Raw genomic sequence first — 18312 nt, forward strand, 5'->3', positions numbered from 1 at the left:
TGTGTGTATATATATATATACACACACACATATATATACACACACACACACACACACATATATATATATACACACACACACATATATATACACACACACACACATATATATATACACACACACACACAAACATATATATATACACACACACACACACACATATATATATGTATACTCGCACACACACACATTTATATGTTAGAAAAACAAAAGGTTAAAGTGGAGTTATAGGTTAAAAAACCAAACAAAACGTAATTCATCAATTATACATAGCTGACCAAACTATAACTGCCATCACTATGATGCACTGTTTATGACCTCACATATTACATCACTGATGACCAATAAAATCTACGGCGTTGCAAGTTATACTTAGGTCAGATACATATAGCTGTTCTAGAAACGGGAAGGAGTGTTCTTGGTAAACCAGCATAGTCCCGTTGGCTCTCAGGTTTTTTAAGCAGAAAATAGACCTCATTCTTAAATCAGCTATCAGGTTTATGTTTGCCAATAGCTGCACTGCCCTGTACATGTGCAAAGCACAGCGCTCAAATTCATCTTGTTAAGAAGGGGCACCACACCCACGTTTTCAGGAATTTAATGGTGACTGAGATCCACATGATACACCTGCTACCGGATTCCAGACACTCAGTACCTGAAGGCTCAGTAGGAAGTGGAAAGTTGAAGCTGCATACAAAAGCCCTAAGAGTAAGCGGTCATCTTGAGCTCTGGCCAGACCCTCCCCCTTTCGCTCCCCCAAATGTATAATTTGAAACAACAGGATTACTGATTTAAAGTTTCCAGATCCAGTCTGATGCCTGGGGAATAGAATATTCACAGACTGAGGAATCTGTGGTTAGAAGTATCCATCAAAAATGTGTTTTTTCTTGTAAAGTGTTACATGCACCTGCACAGTGGCAAAGCTACTTAATGTTCAAGAATATCAGTTACGATACTATGGCAGAGAAAGTCCACTTTATAAAAAAAAAAGGGAACAGAAATATGTAGAAAAACAGGATCTTCTCTCACTGTGATGTCCTATTTGAACATATTTTAACACTGCCTACTAAGAACAGGTAAGAAACGATATGTTGGTCAAGAAGTATGTTAATATCTACTTATAGATCAAACAGAATGCAATGTAGGTCTAGAAAAGAACTAGGTTGCATAATGATCCTATGCTGGACAAAAGTGGTATTCAGTTGTAAAGGTTTCTAATATAAGGCACTGCTTCAGACAAACTGCTACAAATTTTAACATCTGCATGAAAGACCGGGGGATACAGCAGGCCCTTTTACATAAGGGGGTAACACCAAGGATCCTTATTACATTGTATGGTGCTGCGATCCATTTCGCGGTAAATTGGAAACACAGCGGATTCAAGCATGCTTTATAACTAAGGAAAAAAGACAAAATTATATCCATAAGAATGCCTTAAATCATAGTGAAGAAAACGGTGCAATCAAAATATGTAAGGCCATTGAATAAAAATAAATTAAGCACATTACCCAGTAAAGTTTGGACAGCATTTCATCTCCAGAAGCCCAGTCTGATCTAAGGCGCAAGCATAGATGTCAATCACATGGCCAGTTGTAGCTGCACGATTAGCAAGGGCCTCAAAATGCTACATAAAAAAGAAAAAATGGGTAAATACCATACGTCAAATAGATCATTCAGTTCTAAAACAACGGAAGATATTTTTTCAATAAACTTTAATAAGAAAGCAATTTTCCGGTACTAAAGTCAATACGGAAGATTACACATGACTTAATGATTACACATTGAAACATTAAAGCACAATTTTTACACATTGGTGGAAGGTCAGCAATACTGCAAAAAGGTAAAGTAATTCATCACAGTGCATTCTACTGTCCGTGTATAAAGAACGGGAGGAGGATAGTGTTTGTTTTCAGAATTTTAAAAATAAGAAGGCAAGCCTGGTTGTAATGAATGCCATCAAAGACAGTGGGGAAAGGTGATCAAACTCTGGGGCCTAGAAAGGGACAATAGAGTAACAGCAGTGGAGTAAGAGCGTAAACTAGTGAAGCCAAGATAACCAAGGATGCCTAAAAGAAATGATTGAGTGCAGCTAGATGGCTAGTACCCAATACAGAGGGATGATTCAATTGAGGATCGGTTGAATTAACCTTACGCAGACTATCATGCAATACCTTAGACGCCACGGAGATGGGGGGCACACACTCTACAAAACACAACATTAGATTTATAAGAAGTCCAATAAGGAAGAGAGGAAAATGATTGAGGAAATGAATGAATAAATCAATATACACACTGGTGCCCACCAAAGCTGCGCCCCTGGTACCCCTGCACAATACACTTGTGTATACGGGCAGACTAAAGAAAACCTTGCTTCAATGATTGCCCACAAACATATTTCAGATGGGAATATTTGATTTCTTTATTACTTTTTGTTCTGGTGCAGAAGCCCTGATTCTCATATGATATTAGCTAAAATGCAACACCACCCACTGCGTAACCAGACATTGCCCCTGCGAACACTGCAGGGCACCAGTTAGGTAAGAGATGATGTAAGAGATGGTGTCAGGCATAGATTACATACGTTCTTAAAATGTGCGTATGTAAGTCTACGTTCAAAAAATTTACACACAGCAATAAATAGAAGTACTCTTAAATGGCTACTGGCGCATATAAAGGAATTGATCTTGCAAAGCAGGCTGAATTGATTCCAGGATATCTGTGTCTTTTTAGGTCTCGCCTGAGATGAGAAATGTTCTTTACTTACAGGGGGCTTAGAGGCCCCCACTGCTTACCATAAGTTGTATTTATTGTTCCTCACATTTGCTTTCTTTTAATTAGTTGGTGCATGTGGCATTCACTTCCGCTTCTTGCATTTGTCCCTCCCCTTGAGCAATGGCCCAAGTACTTCCACTACATCCTTATCAGGCGTTACTTTTTTCTTTTTGTCCTAAGCACTCGACTAGAAGGCATGTCTTTTCCAGCAGTCACTCTTGTGTACTTGTCTGTGTTGCTTTGGGTCGCCCCTCACCGTACATGTTCGCTCTCCCTCCCCATTATCCTCTTGTTGCTTGCCCCCTCCAGCTGTCCGTCCTGTTGCTCCTCCTTCTGCCCTCCCACTTTGCGTGTTGTTGCTTGCTCTCAGCCACTGCCCGTATTGTTGCTTACACACCCCGCTGGCTGTATTGTTTCTCTCCTTTCCGCCACCTTCCCACCCCACCACTTGTCTGTGTTGTTGCTCTCCATCCCCCCTCCTACACCTCTCCCTCCTTGTTGCCTCCCGACCTCACCCAGTAATAAACAAAAAAGAAACACTATGACACAGCCAGCACTGGCAGGTCATATCATTTTTTTTTCTTTTTCTTTCAGTCATGCTTCACAGCAGCCATGCTGTTTTACAACATGGCTGAAAACTTTGAAAAAGTCAATAGCTCTTGTAGATAACACCTATTGGCTTTGCCAGTGCTTTTTATTTTCAAACCATGCTGCACGGCAACCTCACTGCTGTACAAAATGACTAAACATTGCCAAACCAAATCGCTCTTCTCTCGTAGGTGAGACCAGTTAGCTTTGCCAAAGCTGGTTTCCTTACATGGGTACATGTTGCAGAACTGTTGAACTTGAGCAAAAAACACAGGACAAATTTCGAGATGCGTGTCTACTATGCAGTAAGTCAAATGGTTTCGCACCAGTCCATTTTCAAAAAGGGCAGCAGAGGAAAAAGTGAGTTGTTGAGAGCATAACACACCCATCACTTATAAATAATTTTTAAATCAGTAATAATTACATTTTTTTTTTAAATATCACAGACCTTTTAAGAAATGAAAGAAAATAACTTTGCACAGTTTTTGTTAGTTATTTAATCAGAAAAAGAATCTTCAAACATGAATTAAATTAGCTTTATAGCGCACACAATGGCCTTAAAAAGGTATCCCAGTGCAAGAGCAACTGAACAGAAGGCGCAACAGTTAGCAAGATGTTACATATAAGCCATACATTTCTAGCCTATGGGCTGTCACCTGAAAGATACATGATTAGCCATACAACGGACGGCAACAGAATGTGGAGCATCCAGGATTCGTTTTAGATGTCTAAACAGCACATAAGAATGGAATCTAGAACGCAAAACAAGAGGGTTTGTGTTTTAATCGATTTGTGACAACATATATCATTTAAAACTTTTTTGGGGGGGAAAGGCAGCCCGTGACGTTTTTTCAAATGAGAAGATGTCTGCTCCCTCTTTTAGATTTCCAAAATGAGCCTTGGAAAAGAAATATGTATTACCTGAAGTCTGTTAAGTTAAGCAGGCATTTTATAGTCCAGGCAGACAGAAACGATCAATTGCATAACCATAGCTCAGAAAGAAATAGATAGACGGTTGGTAGATGGGTGCTGCCTATTATTTTTCGGACGCCGAATAATAAGAGGCAGCAACCTTCATAACACAAGGCTTAAAAGACAGTGATGTGTCAAAAATGACACCTAGGGTTCTGGATTAGTTGACAGTTGGGAACCAGCCACTGAGCGAGGCCACCAAACACTCCTCCAGGGAGTATGAGCAATCCCAATTAGGAAGACCGCCGTTTTATTCGAAATCAAATTTAGGTGACTGTCAACCGTCCAGTCAGAAACAACCAATAGACATTCGTAAAAGAGAAGAAAGATTTTTCAGTTCACTTTTAAGCTGCGTATCATCAGTAGACTGATCAAATTGAAAACGAAAAGATCGGGTGAAGGTAGTCTGCAGGGCCATATGAATACTGAAAACATATCACTAAGGGGTGAGTCCAACAACCCACCACATGGCAGACCGCAAAACATTGCTGCATTGTCCCATAGTCTATAATCTGAAAAGCAGAGGCATCTCACACAAAGAATCATCCACACTGTAGAAGAAGCAGGAGGATATCATTTTGTATGTCGAGTATAATGCTAAATTGTCAAAAGGAACTTCCTTTGTGAATATTTCCACTAACCTTGTGCTGGTGTGAGCCAGAGGGACACAGCTCAAGCTACGTACCAACACGGTAGGAGTGTTGGACGCCATAAACAAACTGTTTGATATTGCTATATTTAGATTCCATGCCTACACAACACTGCTTTCTCTTACATTCCCTTAAAGGCTAGTAGAGGCCCTTGGCCCTTTTCACAGTTAAGCATGTTCTTGTGTGGGAAAACAAGGCCCAGTGAGATCATGGAACAGTTGCATTGCCTCTGTGATTTCTTGGGTATGAAGAGGATAGCACTCACGCCAGTGGTGTTGGAACTAGGGGTGCAGGAGGTGCTACTCCCATTAAACTTGAAAGACTTTACATATAGAACGAACAATAAACGGCCCTCCATAGGTTTTTCTTCCAGCGGCATCTGTTATGTTTTCAAAGAAAAGACTCTCACATATCCCCTATACATTTAGTGAGGTAATTTTATTGGCCAGCACCCATAATCTAAAAATGTTTCCTTACCATGACACTAGCTGGATTCTCCAACGCTTTTGAATCTGACTGGAACCATTTCTAGAACATCCGTCTACAGATTTAAAGCACTTTCAAATTCGAAATACCGTGGGAGTACTTAAGATAAATTCAACAGATTGCTCCCAACTGCTTCTGAGGGAAGACATTATAAATTATTGGAACAAAAGGTACATTAATAGGCAGGCAGAGTCAGAAAGATAGCAGATTGAAGGGTCTTGCCGATGGACTGGAGTAGAGAGTGCATGGCAGGGACATATTGCTGAAGGTTTGGATTCTCTTCATAGATTACTGTCGCTTTTTTTTGTCTCTTCTACTAAATGAAACATATCCCTTTAAATGATAGTTGGGGGACTTTTCCTGAAAGACATCTGTTTACCAACCTCGTGGTTCTCTTACGTGCTTAAGCCAATTTAACAGCTTTTGCTCAGGGATAGCAAGTTTAATCTCTGGATACATTTTGCAAGGTCCTCCGAAAAACAACATAATTAAAAAACAGAAACAGGGTAATGAATTGTTAAGTCAATATATTTCTTGATACAAATCTCTCATTTTTACCCTACCAAAAGCAAGAAAATAGTAAGCAATTGCACATCCCTTGTTGGATTCATACATAAGCAAGCAGTACAGTTTTGGTACTTCAGGACTTGCCAGCAATCTTTAAGCAATGGAATTTAATCAACAGTGTGGCACAGGTTTTTTTTTAATGGGGAAATAACGGATAGGTCTCATCCGTTTGGTCTGACTAAATTTACCGTGGATATTGTACTTTAGTGAATACTCGCGAGATGAGATACAAAAGTCGCTTTTTTTACACGTTTAACTCAACCTACATCAACAGGGACTTTACAAATCCTGAGAGAGGCAGAAGGTGACCAACATATGTATGCCGATCATCAGTGTATTTTTCGGAGTCCTAGTGTGCGGCTGCAATCTGAACTCTTAAAAATAGACCCCCTGTATTTAAAGCATGAAGGTATGGACGGCCTACAGAAGGATGTCAGGTAAACACTTGCAAGAATATGATACTACTTACACAGCACAAACTGCAGAGTATGTAGCCAATATCAGGTAGCCTGTAGAGACTGTAAGGAGATTTGTGTTAACTTGTTTCTCTACATGGAATGGATAACCAAGTAAAGTTAGTATTTGGAAAAAGAAATTGGCATAATAGGGACAGGATACCTTTAAAATGGCGGCCAGGATGTTAAAGTCACAAAGGTGGACTATGAAAAGTGGGCAAGAAACTGAGAAGAAGCTATCCTTATCAAACGATTTCTTGTGCCGATAGAAAAGTTTAACTTAAGTGTGCTCTGAAAAATAATCAGCAGCTTACTGTGATGAATCGCACTTTTTCTTTTAAAAACCTTATTCTAAAGTGTAAAGTACTTTCTGACAGGGGACAACCAACAACAATTAAAAAGACAGTGCAAACCTTGAATTCGGAGAGTGCTTCAAATTGCACGGATGTTTCACACCAGACCAGAAATCATACACCATCTCTTTATGGTGAATTAATCACCATGAACCTCATTGTTTTTAGCCACATGTTCTAAAGCTTCATACCAGACTATATATACACACGCTGTGTAAAAGGGCCCACGTTTCCGCAGAACCAATCATGCACACACAATACATTTTCAAATAACAGAAATGCCTTACCCCTGGAGACGCGGAGATGGTGAGAGGCAAGGTGGTTGGGTAAGAGAGAATGGTGAGAGATGCAGCAAGCTGACTGAAAGAGAGCTACTGCTTTATGTTCTGATGGATGAACCTTTAGTACTCCCACCAGGTGAACTACTCGAGATCAACGCTCTGCTCAGCGGGAAGGAATGAAAGCTTACGTTGCCTTAGATGTACAGTGGATTCACTGGAGTAGCAATGTTGTCTAGGGTCCTAATGAAAGCATGGAAATGGGCTACTCAACACTCAACTGTGTAGTGAAAAACAACCATAATTGGGGTAAAATGTACTCTTCAAACCCTTGGGCTCCGGTTCCACTGCACCTGTGTGCACTGTCCGTAGTGACACCGAGTGGAGGAAACCTTTAGTCATATGGCGTGATTGTGTGGTATTGTGCCAATGTTTGGGGGGACGATATGGAAAGTATTACAAGACCCACAAAAGGACATTTAGGATATTTGAGGAAACATGGAAACTGAATATGGGGGAACAGACTTACTTGAGCAGGTCTAGCTATCAGTGAAGGGAAAATGCCTCATTGAAGGGAGCAAAGAAATTTCGAAAAAAGTCGGGGATGGAAGGCTGTTTTCTTACCTGAATTTTTTTTACATAAAATCAGATGATGCCTGCAACATTTCAAGGGGGGTGAGAAAGCCTAAACCCAGACAAAAAGAGGAAGGTGTATGCATGCTAATAAAGCTGGGAGATGTAGGAACATGTAATTTAGTGATGAAGAGGGGGAGAGGGAGATGATGTGATCAGAAGTCAAGTGGGAGTGGCCTTAAATGGTGCTCATGTATAGAACATTGGCTTAAGCTCAAGGGGAATTGATGGGGATCTTGTTGCTGTAATCGATCAGGGATGGGAGCTTGAGTGTGTGCACAGTTATAGAATTTCAGTTTTAATGTTTGTTAAGAACAGTGGCAGTTTTACAAATATCAATAAAAAATCTTATGTTATGTATGATATAACTTAGCATCAACCCAGTTGTAAGAGAACAAGTTAGAGTTACACAATTCACACTTTACATAACAGTTCAGAAACAATACAGGCAATAACGGAGGAAATACCACCTCTTCCTACTTCACAGTGTGAAAATCATGGTATGGGTTTTGCCAATTGAGATAACAAAGGGAACATGCTTTCCCACAAAAGAGTGAATTTATAGTTAATAAGCACAACACAACCTGTATCTTGCAGTTTGCAAAGGACCTCCCACACTCAACCAGGGATAAATGCAGCACCTATGGGAGTACACAGGCACCATGCGCCACAGTGAATGGCCATCAATTTATCTTTGGCCAACTGTAGAAAGGAAGGCTTCTTCTAGCATGGTTACCCCCACTTTTTTCAAGGTGTCAGGGTGTTTTTGACCTAGTCTGACTGAGATCCTGCTAATTAGGACCCCAGTCACTGAGATTTCTCCCTAAATTGACCTTGGTAAGTACTACTGTACATCCACAGTTGGCTACTGGTGTACCCTTGTAAGTCCGTAGTATATGGTACTAAGGTACCCAGGGCATAGATACACCAGGAGTCTCCCATGGGCTGCAGCATGTATTGTGCCACCCACGGGAGTCCCTTTAAACTGTGACTATTGCATCCTGAGTTGGTGCTTGCACTTCTCACAACAGATATACATTTCTGTATATCTGAGGTCACGGCACTTAAAACCTATAAGTCACCCCTATGGCAGGCTCTTCAGTTCTGAGGGCAGAATTCTTGGTTTTAAGTGTGAGGGTGCTCCTGCATGAGCAGGACACCCCTACAAACCCCAGAGTCGATTATCCAGGCTTTGTAAGTGCGGGCAGCCATTTTAATACAGAAGATGGACATCATCATTACAAGATGTCTAACTATAAGTGGCTGCACCAAATCAGGTCCTGTTTGGTAGCAAACATGGTGGAATCACACCCCAACACCGATTTCAGTGTTGGAAGTATGATCCCATGTACTCGGGGGCTTCCTTGGGATACCCTCCTGTACTCTCGGTAACAGCCTTTCAGGGTCTGACAGCAAGTTAGCGCTGCTACCGACCAAAGACACGATTCTGCCCTCCTGCTGCGGAGTCAAGCTCAAGCAGGGGAAAGTAAAGCAATAGGTTTCCCGTCACAGGGAGGTGTGACCACCTACCAGACAGGACTTCGTGTATTGGGCTGTGGTGGGGGTGCTTGCCAGCGCCACTAGACTGCTTTGAAGGACACATTTGGTGCCCTCCTTGCATACTCTAGGTTTAGCAAGTTCAGGGAGCCCTTGGCTCACACTCTGGCATGAAACTGGACAAAGGACATGGGAGTATCCTCCCTTCTGTCCACCTCCTCTTCTGGGAGGGACCCCTGAGTTGTTCCAACCCCTTCCTGAGGGTACTTAAGGGCTTACACGAGGGTGGTTCGACGGATTCGTCGTGAGACAAGACTCAAGACTTAAACCACATTACGCTTCGACCATCTGGACACTTGGACTTTGCTGGACTCTGCCTGGAACCGAGACTGCACCAAGGAAGACTCCTGTTGCTCCTGGTCTCGCTGTTCTGCAAGTCTTCTCCGTCATCTGTGTCTGTGCTTTTTCCAGGTTCTTTGATAGACCCGTGGGCATCAAGGACACCCTGAAGTAATCTCCCTTAGAGTGAAGGAGTCACTCCCCTGCATCTGTAGGCACCGCAATGAAGCGGACAGGACTGCTGCTCCAGTCATCCTATGGACTTCCCAAGGCTCAGCAACACAGGTGGTGGTTCTGCAACTCCCTCGAGGCCTGACCTGTCCTCTCTGTAGTTTTGAGGCTAATATCCCTTGTCGAAACCGCTGGGACCGAATCCCTGTGCAGAGTGTCGACTTGCCGCTGCCAAGGCTTGTTGGCTCTTCACTCCAGAGATCTTCTTTCTACAAGAAGCTCCAACCTCCAGCATATCTTCCCCACCAAGCTCAGCATCATCACCGCATCCTCTGCACCGTGGGCCTTCATTCTTGATGAGCTGTTCGAGGTCCTCTTGCAGCTCCTGTGACTTTGGCCTGTGGGTCCTTCTGAGGGTCTTCTACTGCCTCAGTGGGCTCACCTGCTTGCTCGGGGACTGCTCTAACTCTCCTGCTGTTGGCGAGTCCCTCGGACCTTGCTGGTCTCAACATTGCTCCTTCTTCGTTCTCCACGCCAGTTGCAGCAATCAAGACTTGTTGGTGCTACCACCGGACACCGACCAACTAGTCACCGACATCCGACAAGGGAAGCTGGTCTTCCTTAGCATCGCCTGATACTCGCAGCTTCAGCGGCAAGGTCACCCTTGACTCTCCTACCCTCTCGACATCGGTAGGCATGGTATCTTTGTGCCTCTTGGTCACTCCCGAGTGGCATACTCTGTCCCCTCTGCTTGCAGGTTTTTCACTTCCAGAATCCACCCTTGGTTTCCATCGGATTTCTTTACCTTCTTCTCCAGAGGTATTTTCTTCTAAGGCTTCCACTGTTGTCTACATAGGTTTCTGACATCTCTTCACCCCTATGCACCTGGCTTCCCTGGTGTAGGTAACCTGGTTACTGGGGCATCCACGGGTGGGGTGGCTCTCCAACCTTCCGTCCTTCAAGGGAATTCTTCGGGGTCCTCTGGGAAGGGTCCTTTTTCTGCAAAACTACAAACCGCAACTTCTCCATTGACTTCCATTGGTCACGCTGCAGTGTTCCCAATCTGTACACAGCCTCCGTGTGGTTCCTGGGTACTTACCTTGGTTGGTTCCTCTGGGTCTTCTGGTCCAAGTCCCGTCCTCCTTTACAGTTCGCATTCCACTTTCTCAGTATATGGTTTAGTCTCTCCCTGGAGACCAATGTATTTTGTGGTACTTACTTATTCCATTTGGAGTATTTTTTTGTATTGTGTTGATATCTCCGGGTAGGAGATATACCAATGTGTTAGTGAGTGTTGTGTCATAAATAGAAGTATTTTTATATAAACACTGTGGTATTTTTAATTTGACCTACATTACATTATTAAACTTGTAAAACAAGCTGCTTAACACTCCTTCAAGATAAGCCTGAAGGCTGCTCTCCACAGCAACTACTTTGAGACCTTTCAATGGTTATCAAAGACCACTGAAATCACCATAAGTGTTGTCTGGATTAGTGTAAGGTGCATCACTTAAATAAGTGTGCACTATATACTAAGCCAGCCCCCTACACCAAGATATTCTAAACAGGAGGCAGAACCTAGATGTTGTACGCAATGTATGCATGCTCTAAAAATAGGTTATTAACTGAGTTCTCAAAATAAGTGCAACTGTACAGCTTGCCTATATGTTAAATGAATTAATTAAATTGGCAATAACACAAAGATGGTATTATAGTGAAATTTGTGAAAAAAATTATATGGGAAACCTTATATACAGCAGAATCGCTAACTATGATCAAGGCTCCTGGGTGTGGGTTTACCAGAAGCAAGAACGTTTTCTATAAACAAAATTGTGCAACCAGTAACGCTTAGAACTAAGACAACTAACAAACCATGATCCACCATACAGCAATTCCAAACATGTTAATATTGTGATGTGTCCAAGGAAGGCCCAGTAGGAATTAGGATCATTCTTACATACACACAAATCCTTTTTCCTAAACTGGCCTGCTCTGTGCCACATTAACGTTTGACACACATTTTGCATTCTTGACGCTTGGATTGGTTTCACAGAAACACCGACCTTGCTGACACAGAACACTTTGTGAGAATCCAATCACACTGCCTTGGCATTTGGTACAAGGTCTCTCATGTGCGTCATACAAATGTGTTTTATTATTACATCCAAATGGTGAGACAGCTATCTGTAGAACACAAACAATGGTTGCCCGATTATTATATCAGTCCGAGGCAAGGATACCATTTTCTATATAAAGCCTTTTGTTTCCTAACATAATCACAGAGGAGACACTTCTGCTGATCTCGAGGGGTCCCTGCATGCTGAAGCTTTCGCCTAGCAGATGACTGACATCTCCGTGAGGGGTGTTCAGTTTGTGACCAAGACGGGTCGTACTCTCTTACCCACCAGGTAAAAGAGTTAGATCATCCAGACTGGTGTTTTCTTGTCACACCATACAATCTCTTATATGTATGCATATATAACCTTTCTCAACAACATGGTGGAACTCTTTGTTTTATGTTCTGTGTTGACACTCATTGTAACTTTTATCTGCTGCTGTCTATCATCGCAACCCACATCTTTTATACAAGAATCACTTTGGTTCAATAAATATTGAAAACGCCCCTCTGTGTATTCTTTGTTTATTTCTCAGAGCAAAAGAATGCACTAGTGACTGAGCGAAAGTTTGAAGTCTGTCACCATGGTTCCTGAGGGAACAGAGTGGTCATGTTCAGTGGTTGCTAGAGCTGTTCGCTCCTGTTTAGTTTAGGGGGGCTAACGGTGGCACTGCGAGCTAACTGGTCCAAGGGACAACATATACTACGGGGGTGCATGGAGTCAGTCTGGCACCATCCTAAGTTTATGTCGTCCACTAACGTGTTGTTCCTACTGATTGGTGGAAACTACACAACAATAGCTGTCAAAAAATAAAAGGAAGAGTTAAAAAAAAAAAAAAAAAACGAGGAATTTAAGAATTCATTTTTCCTACTGACATGCATTAAAACATGAAAAGATGTAAACTCAATCTTATACATTCTTTCTCACAGAAAACCACAGCAGAGTAACTCACACACTGAAATGTTGTTCTTGGCATTGTTTCACCCTTTCTCCGAATCCCTTGCACTGTTTGACTCCTCTTCTTCCCATCAAAGTTAGATACAATTTAGAACACTGCACTCAAACTCTCTACAAGCATAAAAACACTCCAGTGTGGAAGAATGTGGCCTTATCCCATAGCTCTACAACATCTATCCTACTTCTCCATTCCAATCCAAATTAGTTTGCTCTACAGTTTGCATTATTTCAATCTACACACTATTAAACCACTCAATTAATCGATTTTCTCTTTGCAAAACAGACTTGTAGTAGTTGATTCCCAACACTTTAAAATCCATTCCTTTGTTTCTACACAAACTGTTGCCCATTATCAGTAACAGTCATGTCCGAACATCCTTCCTGCACACAAGAAATCACACAAAAATTCAAGTACGCCAACTGTCCTCACACCACTTACAAACAAATTTCGGCAGCAAGAAAAGGCATATGTTCCACTAAGACACTTATTGGTGTAGAGGCCTACATCATCTATAACACACGCTCCTATGCCATTTATCAGCATGCCACATCTATAATAGATGTCTCTCTCACCACCAGAGATTTGTCACTCACTACGCATGTCATACACTCCTTACAAACTAAACAAACTATTCATTCCAAGCTACAAGAAATCAGCCTCACCCTTCATTTAACTGCGGATATGTGACTATGTCCTTTATGAAACAGATCCATCAACTTTAAACTTGGACTGTTTGGCACTACTAACTCGGCTCTTCTGCCAATCCTGTCAACATCCAACAACTCTGACCACATCATCTTATAATTATTGATATTGCTCAATCTTTCCAGTAGCTTCAGTCAACACTTGGAAATATATTTCTTGTCTTCCGTCAATTATTAATCATTTTCTTCCTAAGCCAGCCACTCTTCCTCAATAATAACTCTACTAGAACAGATTAACACGCTCAACAATATCCGATCATCATTGTCATTTTTATTATCAACCTTCAAAGGTAGCATTGATAGAAAGTCAGCACTGCCATTGTACAGTCTGGAAACATACTTAGTTTTTAAGTTCTAGACCTGCAAACAGTACATCCAATTCACAAGGCACATAGCTTGCAACTGGTTGTATGTGATCAGTATAGATCTCGCTTCCCCATAAATACGTGTGGAAGTGCTGCATTCAGTGCTTCATTTGTAAAGGTTTAGGTTCATGGGCTAAACGTTTTGCTCAGAAGCCAGTGGACAGCGCTTTTGAAGGTCAGGGTGCCGAATACCAAGGCTGTGTGGTCTTGATTTCACCTCATTCCTCTGAAACCACCACCAGACACACCCTGCCTCTTTACTCACCCATGCAGATCATTTTTCCTCCATGTTTTCTTCCTTTGCCACTGTTATTCAGTCTTTCTAATTTACTTATTTCTTGTTTTTATGTTTTTCTCTCTCTTGCTCTGGTCAAAGTCTATTGAGGAACAGTACAGGGGTACTCCTGTGAAGCAGAGAGAGGAGTAGAGAACTGTTAAAGAAAAAATATGCCTTCTCACCAGGATGCCCCCTCCTGAAAGAAATCTAAATGTGTGCAATTGATTAATCACCCAATATAAAGGCTGCTTTGGAGCCAGTGTAGGTTTTAGTTAATTGACACTTGGAGCGTCACAGTGACATATTTATTTTGAGAGCTAATATATGTGTCCATTAAAAAGAGTGCACCTTTTTTAATGGACACATATCAAATATTTACACTATAGTCTGAATGCTTCTAACTAAACTATATATTTTTATAATATAAAGCACTTGTTTTATCTTAAACAGTATTTTGCAGCAGCCTGTTTTATACTGTGTAATTCTACTTTAAAATAATGACATTTACAGTGCTTTCCGTCACACAATTCGTCCCCGTAGCACAGTAAACAAACAAGCCACTATTCCTCACTGCACCATTAAGGATTTAATTCTGTGACTTTCTGGTCACACACAAAGTAATTAGCAGTGATCACATTAGCTAACCGAGATTTCAAAAGGTAAAATAGTGTATTTACCTTTGATTAGTTTAACTTGCATTTATTTTTATTTTGAGGTGTGTGCGTGTTTTTATTATGCAGTTACCTGAAGGTGAAAAAAAGATGCTGATTTATTTACTTTTTTTGCTATGCCTTTAACCCAGTCGCCACACTCCCTGAACCTGCCCATGGCACTCCATACTACGGTCCTCACACTTTCTTATGGAACTTAAATGCTGCATGTAAATAAAGATAGATAGAAATGAGCCTTTCCCCGCTTCCAGGCTATCTTAATTTGCATGTAATTGCAGCCCGTTTGCGCCCCCCGAGGAACACATCCACGGCCCCCCAGGGGGGCGCGTCCCACAGTTTGAAGACCACTGCGCTAGGGTGACCAACTGGCATGGGTGCAAATTCAGGACAGTGAGTGTAAAAATACAGGACAAAGGGTCAAAATTCAGGACAAAAATTCAGGACAGAAGGTCTAAATTCAGGACAAAACTTCGGGAGAAAATGTAAGTTTTACAGACACATCAGAGGAGGTTGTGCAATAGTATATAAGTAAGCCCATCCATATCCATATTCAACCATTTGCAAACCTATCTATCATGTATCCTTCCATCCATCATTTCACTCATCCATCCCTCCATCCACCCTTTCACTCATCCATCCACTATCCATCCACCCACCCTTTCAACCTATCCATTCGTACACTCAACCATCCACTCTTCTATCCATCCTTCCATTCATTCATTCATTCATCCAGTCATTTACCCTTTCACCCATCCAACCATTCTTTCACCTACTCATCCGTCCACCTAATCACTCATCCTTCCACCCATTCACCCTTTGTCATCCATCCATTCTCCTTTTCTCTCGCCATCGACCCTTTCACCTAGTCATCTATCCTTCCATCCATCCACCTATCTACTCATCCACTCATGAATCCATCCATTGACCCTATCATTCATCCATCCTTTCTCTCATCCATCCACCCTTTCACTCCTTCACTTATCTATCCATCCTTTTGTCCATCTACCCTCCCTTGCACTCACTCATCCATCCTTACATCCACCCTTTCACTCATCCGTCCATCTATTCTCCCTTTCACTTATCAATTCATCAATACATCCATAATTTCACTCATCCATCCACCCATTCACTCGCCCATCATCCACCCTTTCACTCATCCATCCTTTCATTCATCCATCGGCCCTTTTACCCATCCATCTACCCTTCCACCCATACATCCATCTATTTACCTTTTCTCTCATCCATCCTTCCACTCACTCATCCATCCTTTCTCTCATTATACCTCCATTAACCCTTTCATTCATCCATTCACCCTTTGACTAACCCATCCAGCCATCCCTTCACTTACTCACTCGCCCACCTTTTCATATTAATTATGAGCTGAGCCTTTGTCTGCAGAGTTGCAGACAAAAGAGGCCCATCAAGAATTTCACCCTTGCTGTAGTTCATAAAGCAAGGGGTGAGGTGGCTGTAGGGTTCACTATGGCCCTGCACATAGGCAATCTGAAAAAATTGAAGTCATGGGTCATGCATGATGCACAGTGCCAGGCCATGAGGTGACTGTGACATGGTGTTGTTTCCAGGGCTTTAAGTGGGATGAAATAACTGGGGGGAGGGGGTCGCTCCAAAGGGGGTGTTTGATGTAATTAAGGGCGAGGCTTAAAACACCCAAGCTAAAAATCTGTGCTTAGTATAGTGTACCGCCCGACTGGTATTTTGCCTTTTCTGTCATTGTATCCAGATATATAACACAACAAATAACATTACACCTACAACAAGCCAGAGCTATTGGCTGTCAATTGTTGTTAGTTGCATAAAATAAAAAAGCAGCAACCATGGCTTTGTTGAATATAATATTGAAAATGCATCAGTTCTAAAATGATGAGACTGTGAAAGAACTCTAGCCCCTTCTTTTTAACTTCTTGCCCCAGCTTCTTTTCTTTAACTGGATTCTCACGGAGCAGTATTGGCGTTTTTGCACCTTTCTTCCATCTGACAGAAAGCCCTGCCCTAGACCGAGGCTGGGGGAGGCCCACCACATGCTTTGCAACCCAGACTGACCCATTGTCATTTTGTATGTGGGACTCATCTGCCGGCATACAGAATGACAATGGGCAGGGTGGGGCTGCTCTTGTGCTCCGAGGAGGAGTGCGAGGCAGCCCCATCAGGGAGCTAAGGCTTCATGAAGGGGAACAGTGCTGCTCCCTGTAATGCCCAAAATTCCGCCCAAAAGGCGTCCGTAAAAGGGATCCTCACGGACAACGGACGTGAGGTCCCAATTACGGACAGTCCATGAAATTTACAGGCGGTTGGTCACCTTAACCTCTGCCTGTGACCATTGTGATGATCGGCACTGTTGGAATGGAAGCATGTGCAACCTGGCATGAGGGGATATAGCTATGCATAAGGTCATCATTTCAAGTAGGAGCATGACTGTTCTGACTGGGAGTTGACTTTATGACTGGAAAAGAGGCAGTATCTGCTGGAATGTCTGCGCCCTGGATTGGGGTAGGGCTTGCTAGTGACCATATTGAAAAAGGTTCTCTGGAAGGGCTGGATCTGTAAGGACTGGGAGGTGGGATTTGGTGGTATTTATGGTGAAACACAACTGTGCAGGAGGGATCTAGTGGCTTGGGTGTGAGCGAGACACTGTTGCTTGTACTCTTGATCAGTCAATCGCCTAGGTAGGGGAAAACGTGAGTGCTGCCCCTTCTGAGATGGGCGGCACCCACAGCTAGGCATTTGGTTGCTACTCTCAGGGTTATGATGAAACAGAATGGAAACACTTTGAATTTATAATGCTGACCACTTACCATGAAACATAGCAGCAATGAGCGGGGTGGATGGGCATGTGGTAACGACCATGTGGTGCGGGAGCACCCGTCCTGCGGCCTGGTGAGGGTCCGGGTGTCCGTGACGGGGTCCATCGGGCCAAGGGAGGCTCCCCAGACCTGGCTGGGATCAGAAGCAGGGACCGGGCCAGGTGGGTGTGTGGCTGGCTAAGTCTTTTCCTTGCGTAAGTAGGAGTTTGGAGGCGTTATTCAGATCAAATTTGGTTATAAAGTCGTCTTGCTGCAGCAGCAGGATGACATCCTGCAGAGTGACCATGTGGAAATCTTCTGAGAGGATGTACTTTTTGTGAGCTTTGATGTCAAATAAGGGCCTTAGGAACCTGCCCTTTTTGGGGATTAGAAAGTATAGACAGTACTCTCTCTCTCTACGCGATGCTGCAGTGGCACTTGTTCTAAAGCACCTTTGAGGAGGAGCGCGTGAACCTCCTCTTGAAGGCGGCACTTGTGTTCCAGATTGAGGGTGTGTTTGCAGGGTGGAATGTTTGGTGGGATGAGGTGTGCTTCAGGCAGTAGCTGTGCTCCATGATGGACAGAACCCACTGGTCAAGGTGATCTCTTCACAACAAGCAAGAAACCCTAGAAGTCTCTTCTCGACAGGTAATGTGTG

General features: G+C 42.7%; 1 protein-coding gene across 1 annotated transcript in view; it reads right to left on the reverse strand.

Annotated features, from left to right (window-relative positions):
• The window catches only part of SEC23A (SEC23 homolog A, COPII component), a 989636-nt gene that overhangs the window by 603758 nt on the left and 367566 nt on the right, over positions 1–18312 (reverse strand). Inside the window, exon 9 of the mRNA XM_085626924.1 lies at positions 1509–1624. Coding sequence (XP_085483050.1) covers positions 1509–1624 — 116 coding nt within the window. The remainder of the gene's footprint in view (positions 1–1508; positions 1625–18312) is intronic.

The sequence above is a fragment of the Triturus cristatus genome, chromosome 9 (assembly GCF_964204655.1).
Source record: "Triturus cristatus chromosome 9, aTriCri1.1, whole genome shotgun sequence".
Classification (NCBI taxonomy): Eukaryota; Metazoa; Chordata; class Amphibia; order Caudata; family Salamandridae; genus Triturus; species Triturus cristatus.